The following is a 19,597-nucleotide window of genomic DNA, read 5'->3' as shown; positions in this document are numbered from 1 at the left end:
CATCTGTAACTAAATTTCTTTAATTTCCTTGACTCCAATGTTTCCAATTGTTTGTTTGCCAGGCAACTCTGGAAATACTTCAAATAATTCCATTTTTAAACCATTTACAAAGACTTTCACATAATATTCTAGTGTATGGGCACAACTAATTATCAATAACTCAGTGCTTGCGACATAATTATAAAACCAGCCTGTTCTCTCCCTCCAAGTGAGAGATTTTTTTGTTTGCAACATACTCAAAAAGAGTGTCAGAATGTAAACCACAAGATGTTGTATATTTATGAGAACTAGGATAATGGTGGCAAGATGTTTAATGCATGAGGCCTATGAAAGCTGAGCTGCAAGAAGGCATGTGCCCTCCCTCTCAGCGTGTAAGGCATATGTAATTCAGCAGAACTTGTAACATGACAAGCTCAAGGAACAAAACAAAACACACTTCTAACGAGCCAGCTGTGTGAATGTATTTTTTAATAATATCTTCACTACACTCTTGAGATCACCATGTGCATGTGCAAAGCCATCTCTTTAAGTGTTACCAGACGAATACAAACATACACAGATCGGAAAAGCCTGTTTATTCTTCCAAGATCTGGGAAGCAGTACGTGGTCAACATATCAATCTTTGTCTTTGCTAAAAGTATTGGCAGGCAACAGGAAATGCCACAAGTGTCAAGGAAGTCACTCTGCTCCCTGACTGGGGTGATGGGACTGTGCATTTCCTTGAATCACACTTAAGCACTCAGCTTCAATTTGTACAATAGGGTAAGCATAACCTTTGTCCTGTTTTGTTTTCAGGTTTCTAGACTATAAGGAAAAAGGACAGGGAGCAGGGGGCAAAATCTGACCTGACCCTGTTGTTTACACGCTTACACTTTCCACTGTTGCCAGCAACCCCTTTCCTAGTTTCCTGCTCATTTTCTCAGTGGCCTTCACAAATGACTACGATGACCCCGCTTTTGGTCGGATACAGGAAACAAATGGATTGTGGATATGAAATGTCCCAGACAACAACATACAAGAGGCTACTGCAGACTCTTTAAAAATACAGGAAAAACATATCTAAAAAACTTGGCTAGGGAAAGCAGTTTAGGTGAATTTGAAGGTGAAGGCATTCAGAAGTACAAGGCACGTGCTTCTCTTAGCACTTTTAGAAAGGATTTTGACTGAAAACCTCGGAAAGGTACTGCTAATGAGTGTCACAAGTAAATTGGGTAGATTGGGTAGATTTATACAGGTACAGTGGGCCCTTGGTATCTGCAGGGGATTGGTTCCAGGACTTCTCCATGGGTACCCAATATCATGGTGACTTGAGTGTAGAGCAGCAATAAAGGCAGCAGCAAGCCACAGCCACCAAGGACAGAGCAACTGGTGGTAGTGGGTGCTTTTTGTTCATTCATTTGCCCTGCAAAAGCTGCTTGACACCCTATGATTAGTGCCAATGGCAAGTAACTTCTTCAGAGGCATAGAGATTGGCCTTAACTCCTTTTTGTTCTTACACTAATGGTACTGTTAGTTTGTTGGTGAGCAAATGGGAGCACTACCACCAATTGCCATGTCCCCCAAGAAGGTGAAAGATCCCTCCAGTCATGTGTTGGCAAGAAGGTTCCATAGGATATAGTGAATAGTGGCAATGCTTTCACACATAAAAGAATGAACAAGCAGAAGCCCCTATCACCACTGCCAAACACCATGTACTTGTATTTTTAATTGAATATATGGTTGATAAAATCCATGGATACAGTGGAACCACTATAATTTCCTGTATCCCTACCACAAATCAAAGCGGCTGCCTCAATTCTACTGGTGGTTTAATGTTAAACATTCACCAATCTGACTTGAATACATCACCATCTTCAATCAAAGATGTCCAGATATCATTTTCCACCATCAGAGAAAAGAGTAATCAAAGGAGTGAAGTATTCTTAGCTGGTGAATCTAGTCAGGGTTTTAGCCCAAACTTTAAAGGAGCTAGTCAAGGGGTTGAACCTAATTTGGCTTCAGCACCCTGGAGAGTCCCTTTAAAGTTTGAATTAACATGCTGAGTAGATTCACCACTTCACTGATACAGGTTTCACAATCTGCCACGACAAGTAGCAAAACATCTTACACCAAACATTGCTCCTAGTTAGCAGGAACATGGACTCAGAGCCATAAGCCACTCTGAAAGCATAACTACCTTCGATTACAAAAACTAGTCTGAACGGGTAGCTGAATGCTAGACTTGTGAGCAAGCTCTAACTCCAGCACGTCACCATCACCCCCCACACCACCAGCATCTGATCCTTCATTCTGCCTAATGGTAAGGCCAGTCTTAGTTTTATGTTTGGAAGTAAACTGTCTTGAAAGTTCACAAGATGCAACATGGTCTATGTAGCATTGGAATTACAGCCTTTCTGCCTTGGATCTACAAAGGCTAAGTAACAAATTCTCTCCCTTTAGCTGAGTGGTTCCCAACCTGGGGTCCCCAGATGTTTTTGGCCTACAACTCCCAGGAATCCCAGCCAGTTTACCAGCTGTTAGGATTTCTGGGAGTTGAAGGCCAAAAACATTTGGGGACCCCAGGTTGAGAACCACTGCTTTAGCTTCTAAAATCTCTTCTCCTACTGTACATTTCAACAGTTCATGTTCAACAGAAGCACACTAGTTTGATAACTAAACATTTTAATGCAATATTTTAGAGGCATGTGATGTCATGCCATGAAATATTTCTCTCTCTTCCCCATCCTTCAACCATTTTGTTTTGATCTTATCTAAAACCAAACAACAATATTGCACAAGTTTAACATCATAAAAATATCTCTTCCATGTTTTAGGCAAAAAAAGTTCTTTTGTGAATTACGCAGTGTACATCCCTGGAGTAGTGACCCACTTACACATTGCACAAGAACCTGTGAATTCAGGAATACTTCCTATCTGAGTAACATTCCTCTCCAGTTAAGAAAGAAAGACATGCTACCAAGGCTAAAGGAAGATGAACTTAAACATTTGTTTATAGTGGTTATGGCAAGCTTCCAATAATATTCAGAATAATTTACAACACAGGCAATTTAGCTTTGAAGAAAGAAGGGTCCTCTATTTGAAAAATCTGTTTCTTATTGCGTATCCCTCCTGCTTATATCTCAAATGAAGTTAAGCATATTAGCTGTGTGGGGGGTGAGCCAACTGCTCCAGGTATTTGAAGAGATTTAGGTCCTATAGTGGGTTAAAGGAGCCGCGGATATTTGTCAGAGTACTGATTTTAAGGGCTAACTATAAGCAAACATGTTAAGAGTGCCCAGATGTTTGGGTTTCTTTTTTTCTTTAACAAGAACTCTACTTTGGAAAAAGTGGTTTGAGAGCCAAAACAAGAAGTGTGCCATTTTCTGCAGGTTTCCCTCACCCTTAAATGCATAATTGGATTTATTTTTGGAAGTTCGGCAAGTTCCTTCCCTCCAGTGAGCAGCCGGGCATTATTTCCTGGAGTATGGACTGGTTGGATCTTCTTGTGGTCCAAGGCACTCTCAGAATTTTCCTTCAACATCACAGTTCACAAGCGTCTATCTTCCTTCGCTCAACCTATCTTATGGTCGAGCTCTCACATCCATAGGTTATTATGGGGAATATCATTGCTTTAACTATGCAAACCTTAATTGCCTCTACTCTTCACTATTTTCAGCAAGATTTGTTTGTGGATTTTTATTTCATGTAGCAAAAGAAAAAAAATACTGTTTTGGGTAACATCTAGCCACATACAATTGTTAGGATGAAGCCTCAAGCTATAACACGATTTCCCCCTTTACCTCTCTTTCATGGTGACCAAGGCCTTCTTCAGGGCTCCTCAGGTTGAGGACGTGAACTTCTTGTGGCAATAAAGCAGTCCCTTTACTTGCACAACCAGATAAGACGGTAAAGCTCTCCAGCAATGCCTGAACAGGGTGTGAGCTGTTGACAGGTGACAATACACACCGATTTGTAGGCACAGGACCTGTGGAGTTAAAGACAAATGGACAATGCTGTGAGTGGAAAGTCTTTAAAAAATGGCAAAACATTTTCATGGGGCCTACAATATTAGAAGAAGAGCCCATGCTGGTTTGGAATAGGATTTTTGGCATCACTGCATCTACTTTCTGAAATTGCTTTTCATTTTCATTCTGAAATTGCTACTCATTGCATACTCTGGTTTTCATGTACCTACAGAAAATCTTGGTCACATTTCTAACATGATTTCCTAGAATGATGGTTTTGGTTGTATGCTGGTTTCCCAAATAAATGCAGTCCACACCAATCGATAAACAAAAAAAAATACATAAATATTTTCTCATTGGCTGCTTCAGATTAAATGCTGCTATAAATGTAAGTTGCATACAATTGAAAATTCATAATACAAAAGATGCAAACAGCAACAACTGCAACAAAACTAAGCACAAATGTACGGTAAGTACAAAATCAAACATGTGTTTTACTCTGCAATGAGGAAAAGACTTTAGTAGCCAATCAATCACTTCTGATGGAAAGTAAGAGCTTTTGTAGAAATAAGGGCCTCAATGTTGAGTTAGGTTATTTACTTTAGGATTGTAGTGCAAGGAACTGATTTTCTCAGTTCATTTGCATATAAGCACAATAAAAGGATTAGACTGAAAATCATGAATGGAACATATATTTTAACCCTAAACCAATTTGTGAGTTATAATAAAATTTACACAGAACACAATGTGCTTTTGCGACATTGAGTTTTACTGGATTGGATCCATTGTAACAAGAACAGCTATATGTTGTCTCCTAAACCAATTAGCACTGAAGCAATTTGTGGTTTTTCTAAATTGTACTCCTTCCTAATCTAGTGATTCTTACAGATTAGACCTGTGATAGGAAAGTTCAACATCTGACTCAGCCAGAAATTCCCTGGGTGATCTCAGCAAAGACCTTTCTGCGTAAATATCATAATCTACAAAGCAGGAATGATGCTGACATGTCTACTTCCTTGCAAGATAAGATTGTACACCATTCCTTGCAACATAAACACTGGTATCACATTAAAGGATTCTTAAGGGAGATTGTGAGTAAAATGTTGCAATGTACAAAATCAGACACTGCTGCAGATGTATTTTTAAAATATCTTCACTGCAGATTTAGAAAACTGTCACCTCCATACCCACAGACTGCATTCCTTGTGATGTTGCACTGATGTATAATTCACACACAGCTCAGGTGAGCTGCCATAACACTGCAGACATTTTTCACCAAACAAGCAAGCAAGTCTGGGGGTTCGGTTTGTTGCATCTCATAGTAATTGCCTAAGCTGATACCAGCCTTCTCTAGATACAAATTGAGTGTTACATCCTTGCATATAGTCCTCATAATGTCGTACAGTATCATATCCTTTCAGTCCTGTATAATGCATTGCAGTGGAGGTACAGCAAAACAGCATGACAGCTGAAGTGAGTTTACATACAAAGTACATCTGCAGGAAGCGACAGTAAGGCAAATATTTATGGAAAGCCACACTGCTTCCCTAGATCTATGCACAAGCCCACAGCAATCGTCAAAGATTCTGCCTGTTTTTCATTCCAGAGGTCATTGGAGGAGGACTGTGGTTTAGTTCTTGCTCCACATACTTTGGAACTGTCAATATAACTGAATTGCTCCAATCTCACCCAATGAGTTTCGTGACTCATTGGGGTTCTCCCAAGTCCTTATGTTGAGTAGTAATTTCCATACCAGAGGGGTACTGAGTCTGCATTTGCTTTTATTCCAGACCATAAATAAACTATTCAAGGTACTGAAACATATCCCCTAAAATAGATTCAGTGTCTTGGATAGCTCATTCTAAACGTAATATTAAAAATGAAGCAAAAAAAAAAATCCATCCAACATGGAGACCACCAGCTATGCTTGTCACGGCACCAGGCATCAAGTCTGCAATATCATGAGAAAGAATTACATTATTATTTGATTTTCTAATGGTTGCCACTCTAAATATGAAAAACAATTTGGGTTTATGTCATTGTACTTTTACTACAAAGTTTAAATGACACCACTGGTTTCTTTGTTATTGTGTGCCTTCAAGTCACGGTACTTTCAATTTATGGTGACCTTAAGGAGAACCAACCCATCACTGAGTTTTCTTGGAAAGGTTTGTTTGAAGGGGTTTGCCTTTGCTCCCTCTGGGACTGAGAGAGTGTGACTTGCCCAGAGGAACCCAGTTATTTCAATAGCTGGGCAGGGATTCAAACCCTGTTTTCCAGAGACCTAATCTGATTGCATTATTACTATGCACTTTATTGACTACTTAGGCTAAGAAACTACCTCTCCCATGTTGAAATATGCTGCACCTTGGCCCAGATCCGTGTTTTAGTCTTCTGTTTTTAATATTTTATGCTGTATGTTGTTTTTTATGATGGTTTTATTGATGTTGATGTTTTATTGTTGAAATATTCGCTTCACTGTTTTATTGTTGTATATGTCAGGCTTTGTCCCCATGTAAGCCGCTCCGAGTCCCTCCGGTGAGATGGGGCGGGGTATAAAAATAAAGTTGTTGTTGTTGTTGTTGTTGTTGTTATTATTATTATTATTATTATTATTGCAATGGATCAGTGGGAAGACTGTGATGATCATTTCTTGCTCTGTGCTCTGTAAGTCATCATCTCCCCCCTCCGCAAAGTGCTTTCAGCATCAAAATAAACTGTTCCTTGTGGTGGCAACTTTCTTGTCCACTGCCAAACCAAGTACTATGTAAAGCATGCTTACATATTTCTTTGGAAGCCACATCATGGTGTTTTTGCCCTAAACCATCCTCAATTACTGGCATCTGCTTATACATTTACCATTCATAGAAAGTCCCTCTGTTGGCCCCATTTAAAAGTAATCATTTTTCTTCCTTTCTCACTAAGAAAGCTTCGTATGTTTGCTGTTCAAAAACTCCTAATTTCCTCTTCACTTTGTCTGAGACCTAGTATTGTGAAAAATGTCTATCTGCCTATCTTCCAAAATGCTTATGGCTCAACTGTTTGTTAACACAAAATATTCCTAGACTCTCGTCTTAGAATCTCAGTAGACAATTTGACTGAAGGGCAATGTAAAAGTTCATGAGATAGAGAAAATAAACAAGTAACTTTCAACTTGCCTCCAGTTACATTTGCATTCATTAATTAATTTATTTTTTCGTATCAGGAGTGACTTGAAAAACTGGAAATCCCTTCTGGTGTGAGAGACTTGGCCGTCTGCAAGGACGTTACCCAGGGGACACCCGGATATTTGATGTTTTATCATCCTGTGGGAGGTTTCTCTCATGTCCCCACATGGGGAGCTGGAGCTGACAGGGGGAGCTCACCCACTCTTACCGGATTCGAATTGCTGACCTATTGGTCAGCAGTCATGCCGGTACAAGGGTTTAACTCATTGCGCCACCAGGGACTCCAATTAATTTAATGATCAATTAATTTATTAATATAATAATCAGCCATTTTAAAACCCAATAAAAATAGACAGTGTTTTATTGACAGCATCCAAGTTCCCTCACTTTGCTGCTGCCCTACAAGCCTCATCTTTGCAGTCTCATGAGGCTTGCAGAGAGAATAGAAATGCAAGCAAGACTCTCACATTCCTCTTAAAAACAGTGGAAAAGGCATCACCAAATAATCTGTGAATAATCCAATCCATAGAAGTTAAACTTGGCAGTGTGGATGATTGACTGTATTTACAATAAACACAAATACAAATAAAGCATCCCTCTATGTTGCTAAAAGATGTAAGGAAAATATATTCCTTTCTGAAACAATAGGGTTTCTTGCCACCCTTCCCCATAGCTATTTACTTTTAATGAAAAGACACCGTTCTCATACTAACATCTGGAAAGTATTGAATATCCTTTTAGTGCCCTGATTTCCCATATCACCAGGCTCCTAATGTTTAACGTGTGTTGTACTGTAATAAAGCAACAAAGATGTGAGAAGAGGAGGGAGGATTACAGCCTTCAAGCCAAGGTATAATGAGAGAGTGGATTTGACTCTACTTCTAATATTTGACAATAGAGTGTGTTCTATTTCCACAGAGAACTCCTTGGGGCTGTCAGCTGAAAATCATGACCAAATCCCACAAATTGCAGGAAATGTGTGCTGCAAACTCTGGAGTATGTTAAGTGTGTCCTTCTGGATTTCTCACTCCAAATTTAAAGATTGCCCTGCTGGGATCAAGTATGTGCACCGAAAGAAAGTGCATGTCCATTAGCAAAAATTCATAGTTTGCACTACTCACAACCATATGCATGTGAAGCTCAAGAGCTTTCTCTCGAAAGCCAGAAAAAGAGGAATAAACAGGCTTCAGAAGCACAAGGGATATTTTTACTGTCATTTTTTGAAAAGATACAAATTGCCATCTTCCCAAATCATGATCTGTGGGGACCTAAATGGTGTTGAAGGCTTTTCATACCTAAACACTGTCCCCCTACAAAAACTTAACTGCAAACATCTACACTAAATGGCAATGAGTGTTCAGAAAAGATAGCTAAAGAATGACATACAAGAAACCTAAAGGCAAGTGAATAGTGTTGCAGGAAGCCATGCACAAAGGAGGACCTCTGGTCTCCATAGTCCCATATTGCGCCTCTCTTGGCAACAGTGCAATGGCCATGAACAATGGCATCCTCTTATTTAATTCCTCTGCCCTATTTTGTCTTTTCAAACACATCTTCCCATAGCCTTTGTCCAGTCAGATCTGACACCATTACTCTGGGTGGCAGCACATTGGATTTAGTCCAAGTCACTATCCAAAGTGCCAATCATATTCTCCCAAAATGTATGACATCACTCAACTGGCATGAGAACCACTAGCCAATGTTGTAACCAGTGTGTTATCAGTCTACTGCTATTTGACAAGTCAAATATAGACCTTGAAGAAGAGAGCTTTAATACACAATAAGACACTGCTAAGGACTTGATGGAGCCTCCAGTGGCGCAGCGGATTAAACCGCTTACCTGCTGAACTTGCTCACCAAAAGGCCGGCGGTTTGAATCCAGGGAGCAGGGTGAGCTCCCGCTGCTAGTCCCAGCTTCTACCAACCTAGCAGTTCGAAAACATGCAAATGTGAGTAGATCAATAGGTACCGCTCCGGCGGGAAGGTAACAGTGCTCCATGCAGTCATGCTGGCCACATGACCTTGGAAGTGTCTATGGACAACACCGGCTCTTCGGCTTAGAAATGGAGATGAGCACCAATCCCCAGAGTCGAACATGACTAGACTTAATGTCAGGGGAAAACCTTTGACCTTTACCTAAGGACTTGATAGCTACAGAGATCTGATACAGCCTGGCTTAACCAATGTTGTGGTTTAGTCTGCAGGTGGGTGTAGTCATGAAGGACATCATCGCAGGACTCCAACTTCAGAGGTGGCATCCTGGCCCTCCAAAGTAGTCAACAAGAACCAAATATTAGTACAGCTTCTCTGTGTGACCAGCCAAAGATAACTCTTTCTTGTACAAGACAATTGTTAAACCAGGAACTCTTTGTAAGACTGTGGACAGATAATTCCCTAAAGTGATTATTTTATTTTGTTTTTGCTGAGGCATATTTTTGAACTTTTGTTGAGCCATTGAGACTTAGGAGAAGGCAGAAATCAAAATAAATGAATAAATATTGCCTTCGAAGAAGTCAATTTCAGAAGATAAAAAAAAATTGGAATTGCCAGACTTCTATTAGCAATAAAGTTGAAGTCAACACAGAAGATTTAGAGGACAAGTCACAAAGCAGGAAAACTGTGTTTATCTCTCATACAAAAACATCAACAGGAAACCATTGGACTAAATTCAACCCTGGTCCTACATAGAATAGATAAATGGAAATTAATAAAACATTAGTCACAGTGAACTCAAGACTTATTTATTCAAGCCCATTTGTATCACATACAACTAATTCTGGTGCAATCTAGTGATCAAGTTATTTTACAACATTATCCACATTGGGTTGCTGTGAGTTTTCTGGGCTGTATGCCCACGTTTCAGAAGCATTATCTCCTGACGTTTTGCCCACATCTATGGCAGGTATCCTCAGACCTCACAACCTCTGAGGATGCCTGCCATAGATGTGGGCAAACGTCAGGAGAGAATGCTTCTGGAACATGGCCATACATCTCGGAAAACTCACAGCAACCCAGTGATTCCAGCCATGAAAGCCTTCAACAAAACTGTTACTGTTTCTTCCCAAATGAATAAAGCAAGAAAGAAGAAATGCAGAACCTTGTTCATAAAAGAATTCAAGTTCAGTAAGTAGTTAGCAGGCAATATATCATGCACATGAAAAATAATGTACATTATCAAGTCAGTCATATTACTGTGGGTTTTATATGCTTATGCAATTAACAGCCTGAAAAACTCACAACAACCCAGTGATTCCGGCCATGAAACCCTCCAACAACACATTATCCGCATTGCATTTCATAAAGTCACTTTAATTCCTGAGGGACTTTAGTTTCAAACAAATCTTTAACCCAGTGGTTCTCAACCTGTGAGTCCCCGGGTGTTTTGGCCTACATCTCCCGGAAATCCCAACCAGTTTAAACCAGTTAGAATTTCTGGGAGTTGTAGATCAAAACATCTGTGGAGCAACAGGTTGAAAACCACTGCTTTAAGCTGTATTTCTCTGCTAGCATATAAATGACTGAGTATCAAGATGTTTTGAAAGATCAATAGTACAAATTCTTTAGTTTCACTTGCTGGCCTGGGTTACAAGATGGTTTTTGGATTTTAGACTGAAAAAAACTAATTCTCAAGTCATTGACTGTATTCCATCAGGAGTCACTGTTTTTAGAGTATCTGAATAAAGGAACAGAAGCAACAGCTGGAGATATGGAGCCACAGACAAGGCAGAAAGCAATTAAAATTATTCATTAAGTAAAGTATTAAAGAAGGATGGCCAGCTCTCTGAGCAGCTGGTGATATTGGAATGCAGATGGCCACTGGAGGGGACTCCAGCATCACGACAATAATTTTGGATCTGTATACGTTTCCCCCTATTTGCTGCCCTTCAGATGTGATAAAGTGAGAAGCATTGATAAAGATGTGATAAAGATCCGAAAGCCATGATGGCTGAAGATTATGAACAAAACCTGGAGGACATCGGGCTAATAGAATACTGATTCACAGTGTTTCATATTCTTAATGTATCCCACTTTACTTTAAAAAGTAAAGGAAGCTTAACCTAGAAAGTCATCTGTGATATTTCTTCAATACAGTACGGCCATGAATTCTGCAAATGTGCTGCTTTCACAAGTATTGTTCCATCTCTCACAATATTCCACTGCAACTTGACACATAAAGAGAGTGCTTCTTGCAGTCTTTCCAGTTTTAGCTACATCAGCCAATCTCCCAAGCAAGCCTTTTGTACCTATATTTTTCTTAGTGATATCAGTGGTTCCCAACCTTTTTTTGACCAGGGACCACTTTGACCAGGGACCACTCTCCAACATTAGTACTAAAAGGGTTACAAATCAGTTTTTGGTCCACTTTAGATTCAGTTTGGTTATTTGGGGTGCTGATTCAGAAAACTGCATTGGATAGACCACATCAGTTCTAGTTTCTGATATAGAACATATGCCATCCAGTAATCGCCATCTGGTCCCCCACAGATGACCTAAGCTAGACCTGATGTGGTCTATCCAATGCAACTATCCCTAATGACTTTCCTTCACCTCCTCGCCATGGGTGCATAGCCACAAAAAAGCGGGGTGGCCCATGAGGCATAGGAACAGTGTAGTAATGGTAAGGCCATGGACCATATTTTAGTTTTTGTGGACCACTGGTTGTCACAGATCACAGGCTGAGAACCACTGCTGTATACAAATGCTGTTGTCTCTCATGTTAGTTTCCTCTTGTGGTTCATTCTGACTAAAGGATCTGGCTCATCACAAAAACTGTTCAAACTTTATCTGCTGCAGTTAGTATTCTGATAAGGAACCATAGCCTATCTTAACTAAGCAGGGGTCAGCTCTGGGTGGGAGACGGTTGACAAATGGCAGGTACTGTTGGCTATATTTCACATGAGATAACTGGTAAAACTGCCACTGAATACTCCTTGCCTATGAAATCCAAGGTGGAGAGATGACTTGAAGGCAAATATGCACACTCAATTCTCTCTTAGAAGAATAAATGCAAGCTCGATATTTTCCATCTCAAAACATCTGAATGCTTCCCCCTACTTCCAACACCTCACTCCTTCTTCTGAATGTTTATACAGTGCCAAATTCTGTTAATAATGATGTCTCTTGGTTCATAAGTGAAATTGTGACAGAATTATTCACTTGAAAAAATATAACTGTCAAATAAAATGAGTTTCTGCTTAAGTAGGGAGTGAACTGAATGTGGAGGAGTCCACATTATAGAGAAGGCTAATTCAAACAAGATTTTCATTTTTTTATTTATTGTTCTAAGAGAAAAAGAGAGGCTTTGCCAATCTATATAATATGCTACAAACGAATACAGAAATGTAACTGCCATTTACAGACCAATTTTACACATGTCTACTAAGAAGTAATTCCCCCTGAGTTCAATGGGGATTACTCCCAGGTAAGCGGGTAGGGAATTGCAGCTGTTGGCTATTTCTTTCCAACATTTAATACAAAACAAAAACTAGATGAATAAGAAGCCTCTTTGATGCCACATCTGTTGAGCACAGTGCATGCAATACAACCCAAGATGCAACATCTGCCCCAAGTAAACAAAGACGTATTTGAGACCAGATGTCCCAACCCTCCTGCCAAGATAATGCTCCTATTGGCAACACTAGTGGCAATTCAGTTTACAAATAAAAGTGCAGCTGAGTCTCAGGTGCTGTTCATGTATTACTTGGAAACTGGGTTTTAAAAACAACCAACAGGGCTAGGACCTATAGCTTGTACTCAAAGTTTGTTTTTGGATCATAGTTCCTCTTGGACATGCAGAGTGGGAGAACTTGGGAGATATAGTCCAAAAAATGGACTTTTCCAAGCCTGGCTAAGAATATGCAAGGGGCTGCCATTGGCTGAGCAGAAGCAACTACTTGACAATGTACAGCTGAACCTCCACATTTGCAAATTTGATTATTTGCAGATTTGATTGTTCACAGATTTCATCATTCATGGATATGGTCTCCAGAGGTTGACCGTGTCTATAACAGTTCTGCTGGAGGAGCTAGAGATTCCTAGAGAGGTGTTCTCTTAGATAAAAAAATATATAGTGGTATTTTTAATTTACAGCTTTTTCTCCTTTGCAGGGGTCCTGCACCTCTAACCCCAGTAAATGTGAAGGACCAACAATTTTGCAAGTGCTTCTTCTCTCATGCAGTTCTTTCATGGCAGTTGGTGGTAGAAACAATTCAGAGTCCAGCCCTGTATGTATATATGAACCACAAATTTACATTGAGGAGACTAAATTATTCCTTAAGACCTTTTACTGAAGTTTTGGTTCCTGAAGAACCAAAAAAAATGTTAAGAAAGTGAAAAGACTCACAAAAGCAAACATGCTGGGTTTATTCACTGTACATGACTAAATGTTATTATGCAGTGTTTTTCTCTTCCTCCATCCCTTTGCCACACACACATCTCCAGAGATAACCCATAAATTTGTCTTGGATTTGAACCTTCTTGACTATAGAATGGATAGGAAGTTGAAGGGAAAACAATAGGTGGAAGTGCTCTGTTTAAGTAACAAGGACCGGAAAACTTTCAGCTAGTTTCACAGTGAAGTTCCATATTGGGGCCCAAGGGAGAGCAAAAGAAATAACACATGAAATCAGCTCTATAGAAATCATAAATAACTCTAAATGCCCATTGTATTTTAGTAAGCTACTACCAAAACACTTCAATCCAATACACAGCAGATATGTTTACTGTACTGCTGAAACCGAGTCATAATAAACCATTTGGTAAATTAAAGACAATAAGTAAAGTAATGCTAGACATGATAAAACCATCAGTAGAGGGAACTGTATTTATTTTTATACTAAATTGTGCAGGAATTCATAAATCAGCAACAAAACTCACACACACACACACAAAAGTAAACACGCACACTGGACTTCAACCTCTAGAAGGCCACAGAAATAAACACAAGTCTGTACATTCCTCATCCTGAAAATGAGGAGAGGAAAATAACTGCTTGCTTCCTTCCAGGCTGTGGTTACTGTCCTACTACCCAAAGTCATTAACACAGGATTCTAGAAACCAAAAAACGGAAAACAAAATCAGTGGATTCATTGAATTTAGTAATGAGCCTGACAAGCCTGCAGAACAAGGCGTTATATTCTGTCATCAATGTGCCTAAATTATGACTGAAGAACATATTTACTGCAAAAGGCTAGATGAACTGGAAAGATCCCATGCCAACTTTGCTGGGAGGTGTTACCAGAACCAAACTGCTATTTCTTTTCTTTTCAAAAACCTTCCACACAGCCATATAATCCAGAATATCAAGGCAGAAAATGCCATGATATCTGCTTTGAACTGGGTTATCTGAGTCCACAGTTCAAAGTAGATGTGGGATTTTATTCAGCTGCGTGGAAGGGGCCTCTGTCTTCTTTCCCAGCAGGCTATCGGCAGAGGGAACAAATCTTTGCTAGGCAGAAAATGCTAAAACACAACATTTTGAGGCTCTGCAAAGATCTTAACCAATTGCTTCCAGAGAGTTTTTGAAATCAATCCAATGCCCAGGCAGGAGGTTTTATTTAAACTTAAAAGCCGTACATGAAAACACATAGCATCAAAGTCAAAAGCTCTAGCCTAAACCAAAAAAGCTAAACATTTATGAAGCCCCACCCTCATACACATTATTTCTTCATCCACAACATAACCTTCTTTGCAAACACTTCCTATATAAGGTTATATATAAACATTAAAGCTTGGTCACCAAGATCTCTTGTAATTAAATTTCCAAGGCTCTTTTCTAAACAAATAGAAATCATGTGGATTTCTCAAGGATTAACAACCTCATCAGACTAGGTAAATTCGACAGCCAGTTTGCTTCCCATTTCAAAATGCACAGCTACTTCTAGCAGCGGTGGCAGCATGGGAGGCTTCAGTTGAGATCAACGGGAAGAAGCAATGGGTGAGTCAGGCGATGCGGGGCGTGGACCAACGCGTTACCCATTCCCCCCCCCCCCCCCGGACAAACACTGCTGGATTTGCCACAATGAGATCAATAGTCTTCAGAAAGATCATACTTCCGCAGGGAGGGCCCAGCTCACATGACCCATTGCATGAAACTATGGAGTACAGTGTCTGTGGAGAATACATATCTTGCTGAACCACAGTTATTTGAAATCTCTACTATGATGAAACACCATATACTGGAATGTATCTACTGTAGACACAAGGGTTATACTGTATTTATTTTTGTATATTAAGATTTTTATAACGCAAAAAAAACAGTAGTGTATGAAGCACTCCTGAGCAAAAGATAGTGGACACAAAGAAAAATATAGTTAAAGCCTTCTAATTAAGAGAAAACATTTTCCTGGTTTATCTGAAGTCTGAATTCGTACCACCGACCCCTTAAAAAGAAGTTCACCAACATTAACCAGCCTCATTACACAAAACCTACACATCTATCTTCTAAGAACCGAAACAAAAGAAACTTTCCTTTTTATAAGATCTTCAACTTCATTTTCAGCTCTAAGAGAGCATTTCATCAAAGGTTAACCAAAAGTGCACATTCTAAGAGCCTTCTGAAGTAAAAGTAGAATTTGCCTACTCAAAGATATAACTGCCAGCTCCCTATATTCACTATCATGTTCTGTCTTTTCATTTTTCCCTTTGTTCATGTTGTAAAGATGTCCCACAGGAGTCCTGTTTTTGTTTCCCAACATAAAAAAGCATAATACAAAACCTAGCCACAGACAACAGAGCTTGAAGAGGAAGGATGCAAAAGGTTGAATTTTCAATCATGCGTGGAAAAACAAACACACTCATGTTCCCCTGAATACAAATTGGAAGCTGTATTCAAAATGTCTGCTTTGTTCTTACAAGTCCAAAATATATTGGCCTCAATCCAGCTATAGCTGCATGCCGTGACATGTTAGACATCCACAGATGATAGTTGTAAATGATATTCCCCACCAAATGGAAGTGAATTATCCCATTTGTAAGAGAGTGGCCGCCTGAAAGCAAGTTAGAATCAATACCTGGTTCTATGTGTTGTCGAAGGCTTTCATGGCCGGAATCACAGGATTGTTGTGTGTTTTCCGGGTTGTATGGCTATGTTCCAGAAGCATTCTTTCCTTACGTTTCACCCACATATATGGCTGCCATCCATAGATGTGGGCGAATCATCAGGAGAAAGCCCGGAAAACACACAACAATCCAATACCTGGTTCTGTATTTGTATCTAAGCGGAATGTGTGTTTCCTGACCCATCTCTCTTCCTATAGCTCAGTGCTTCTCAGCCTGTAGGTCCCCACATGTTTTGGCCTTCAAATCCCAGAAATCCTAACAGCTGGTAAACAGGCTGGGATTTCTGGGAATTGTAGGCCAAAACACCTGGGGACCCAAGGATTGAGAACTACAGATCTGTAGGAACAGAGCCGGATGTTTCTCCACTACTGCCCATCTCTATTGTCCAACAGTGAAGAGTGGGTGAGGATGGAGACTTTTCATAGCTTGGCCTGGTAGAATTTCACTTTCATGTTCCTGATCCAGGAATCAGGAGTTCAGTCTTGTGTTTGACCCAGCAATGTTATCCACGTCCAATGATTTGGGACCGTTCAGATTTATCAGCAAGCCTTCATTTGTTAACCGTGTAGTTTATGTAGTTTATGAAATACATGGCAAATCATGCATTTGACGCCATAGACTGCACTATGTGGACCCCATTCTATGTCCACATGACTAGACTGTACTAATCTTGAATGACACCAATTATATTTGTCAAAAAAGTGTACAAAGGTCCTCTTGAAAACAAAAACAAGCCACAATTCACTTTTTGGGGGGTGGTGGCACTTTCTGCATTACATTACAACTGCCTTCCATCTTACAAATATATAAACTTTTAACGGGTTCTTTCTCATTTCCCATGCTCCCCAACTCCTGACCGTTATCCCCTTTTAAACAAAAATCTTAATATTTTACAAATCCCACAGCTGTGACCTTTCAGACCCTTTTGCAAATTACATAGAGGGCCTAAATCATTTGCAGATTTGACTGATCTACAGCCAATTTGAAACAGTACATTAAGAGAGATCTTTAGGTAAGAAACTCTGGGTTGGTTCCAGACCTGGGATATGAGAGAGGTGTTCAATTTAGGCTTTGATATGAACGGATAAAATTCCTAAATAAATAAGCTAATTTGCATGCAGTTGTCCTCTGGAATTATATGGTGCAGATTTAATGTATGTGAAAATGTATTTACAGGTGACCTCTGTATCAATGAGGAATATATTCCATGACCCTTCATGGATACTTAAAAGCACAAATAATAGTGAATCCCATATTTTGACTACACTTGGGCTTGAAGCATACTATAGTATAGCACTGGAAGACCTAAAGAAGCCCACAAACACTTCTAGTAGGGAATATTCTTTGGATTGTAGGTAAGTAAAACCATGGATATCAAGTCTGAAGATAATAGGGGCAATGTTGTATGTGCAAATACAGTGTTTTTCTTTTAAAGAATAAAAAACATTATGTGAAGGAGGACTGTTTGCGAACAGTGGCTAGAATTTACTTGGATGGTTACTATGTGATGACTTCCATCTTGAATTCCCCTTCCCCATTTACTGGACAGCAGCCACTACTATTAACTAAAACCTCTTCCCCAGTCAATAGGAAAGCAGCTGAGTGACAGTCCCATTTTTATCCCATGTGAGTGATTTCTGGCACAACAGTCAGAACTGGGCCCCTGTTGTCGTAATTCCCCCTTACACTGGAGATGTACCCTGTTTCCCCAAAAATAAGACATCCCCGAAAAATAAGACCTAGTAGAAGTTTTGCTGAATTGCTAAATATAAGGTCTCCCCCAAAAGTAAGACCTAGCAAAGTTTTTGTTTGGAAGCATGCCCAGCGCCTGCCAAAGAGAACACCAGAGCATTAAGGATTGGTAAATGTACATACCAGTTGTACATGGAAATAATGGTAGTAACAAGAAATTCTTGATAGGATTCACAGTTTGTCTGGTCATGCTGGTTTGTGATGACAACTACTGTACAGTATATAATAAATGTTCATTTTTTTTGTTCAACAATAAATGTGAATTCTTTTTCATGGAAAAATAAGACATCCCCTGAAAATAAGACCTAGCACATCTTTGGGAGCAAAAATTAATATAAGACACTGTCTTATTTTTGGGGAAACACGGTATACAAACTTACATCAGCTCTTTCCCAATCGATAGGGAAACAGAGCCTTGTTAATCACAGAAGCTACTTCCCAGTATGTGGAAACTGATTAAATTCCATAATCCTCATGCATCTCTTAAAAAGGGAATAGATAGGTATTATGACTACAAAACAGTCATGAATCCGTAACTCTAGGTTACACATACATAACTGACTTATAGAATCTGGCCAATGAGCATATTAAGCAAAAACCTGTGTAGTAGGACAAAATTTCCACACAATTTTTTAAAGCTACATAGTGAAGGAGAAATGGGAAGGTGAAAACAAAGGATTAGAAAGATGAAAAATAAAGAGAAGCCAGGACTTATGCATTCATCCACTCTTTAATCCAGGTTTAAGCATATGTAGAAGACACTCTTGAGAATTCAGCTAGTCAGTTTTAATATCAATTCCATTAAACCAATAGATGTGCTCCTAGTAGAACTGAAGCTTAAAGCTAACCTAAAAAATTGTGGCATAGACACCTAAAACTGGGAAGCACTGACCCTTAAGCGTTCTCATTGAAGGTTAGCTGTGACCAACAGTCCTGTGGAATTTGAAGAGGCATGAATGGAGTGCCAAAGAGAGACATGTGTCAAGAGGAAGGTGCATCAAGCCAACCCTGACTAGGACTGCCTTCCACCTGGAAACTGATGTCCTCACTGTGGAAGAACATGCGAGTCAAGAATAGGACTCCACAGTCACCTACGTATCCACTGCCAAGACACTACACTTGGAAGGCCATCATACTTGGACAATGAGGGATCACCTAAGTAAGTAAAAGTGATGAGGGTACTCCAGAGTTTGCTTGAAACGATACATTTTCTTGGGGCTTCAGGTCAGTCTTGACACTAGATCCGCTTCAATTCAGTCCAAACTACTATCTGAATGGCAACCGCCACCATCACTTGAAGAGGCAATCCAATGACCAACCGCTTGGACAGAGCTTTGTGGCTGGCTAGGAGTAATGACAGTGACAGCAAAAGATGACAGCACAGTGGGGCCAATATGGTCCTTATTCATCTGGACAACAGCTCAGAATTCAGCACACATGTGTGGGACCTGAGTATGCTCCAGTATAGATTTATATCAGACTAAGCAGCCTAATCAAGATGAGCTTTAGGTCTAAGTCTGTTCCAATATTTCCATTTTCTAAGTATAGGGCATTGTAAATTAACTTGGAAAACAAAAAAAGATATTGTCTAAGATTACACTCAAACCACAATTTAAGTTTTCTGTATACTATAAAGAAGTATCAGCTCCTCCCTTTAGGGCAAGCTGTAAAAAG

General features: G+C 39.7%; 1 protein-coding gene across 2 annotated transcripts in view; it reads right to left on the bottom strand.

The window, feature by feature from the left end:
- The window catches only part of tgfbr3 (transforming growth factor beta receptor 3), a 203,305-nt gene that overhangs the window by 124,498 nt on the left and 59,210 nt on the right, over positions 1–19,597 (bottom strand). For both annotated transcript variants that reach the window (XM_016993177.2, XM_008109257.3), the window contains exon 3: positions 3,780–3,964. In XM_016993177.2, coding sequence (XP_016848666.2) covers positions 3,780–3,964 — 185 coding nt within the window. The remainder of the gene's footprint in view (positions 1–3,779; positions 3,965–19,597) is intronic.

The sequence above is a fragment of the Anolis carolinensis genome, chromosome 4 (genome assembly GCF_035594765.1).
Source record: "Anolis carolinensis isolate JA03-04 chromosome 4, rAnoCar3.1.pri, whole genome shotgun sequence".
NCBI classification, from domain to species: domain Eukaryota; kingdom Metazoa; phylum Chordata; class Lepidosauria; order Squamata; family Dactyloidae; genus Anolis; species Anolis carolinensis.
Note: the sequence above shows the minus strand (reverse complement) of the source record. Positions and strands in the feature narration are given on the sequence as shown.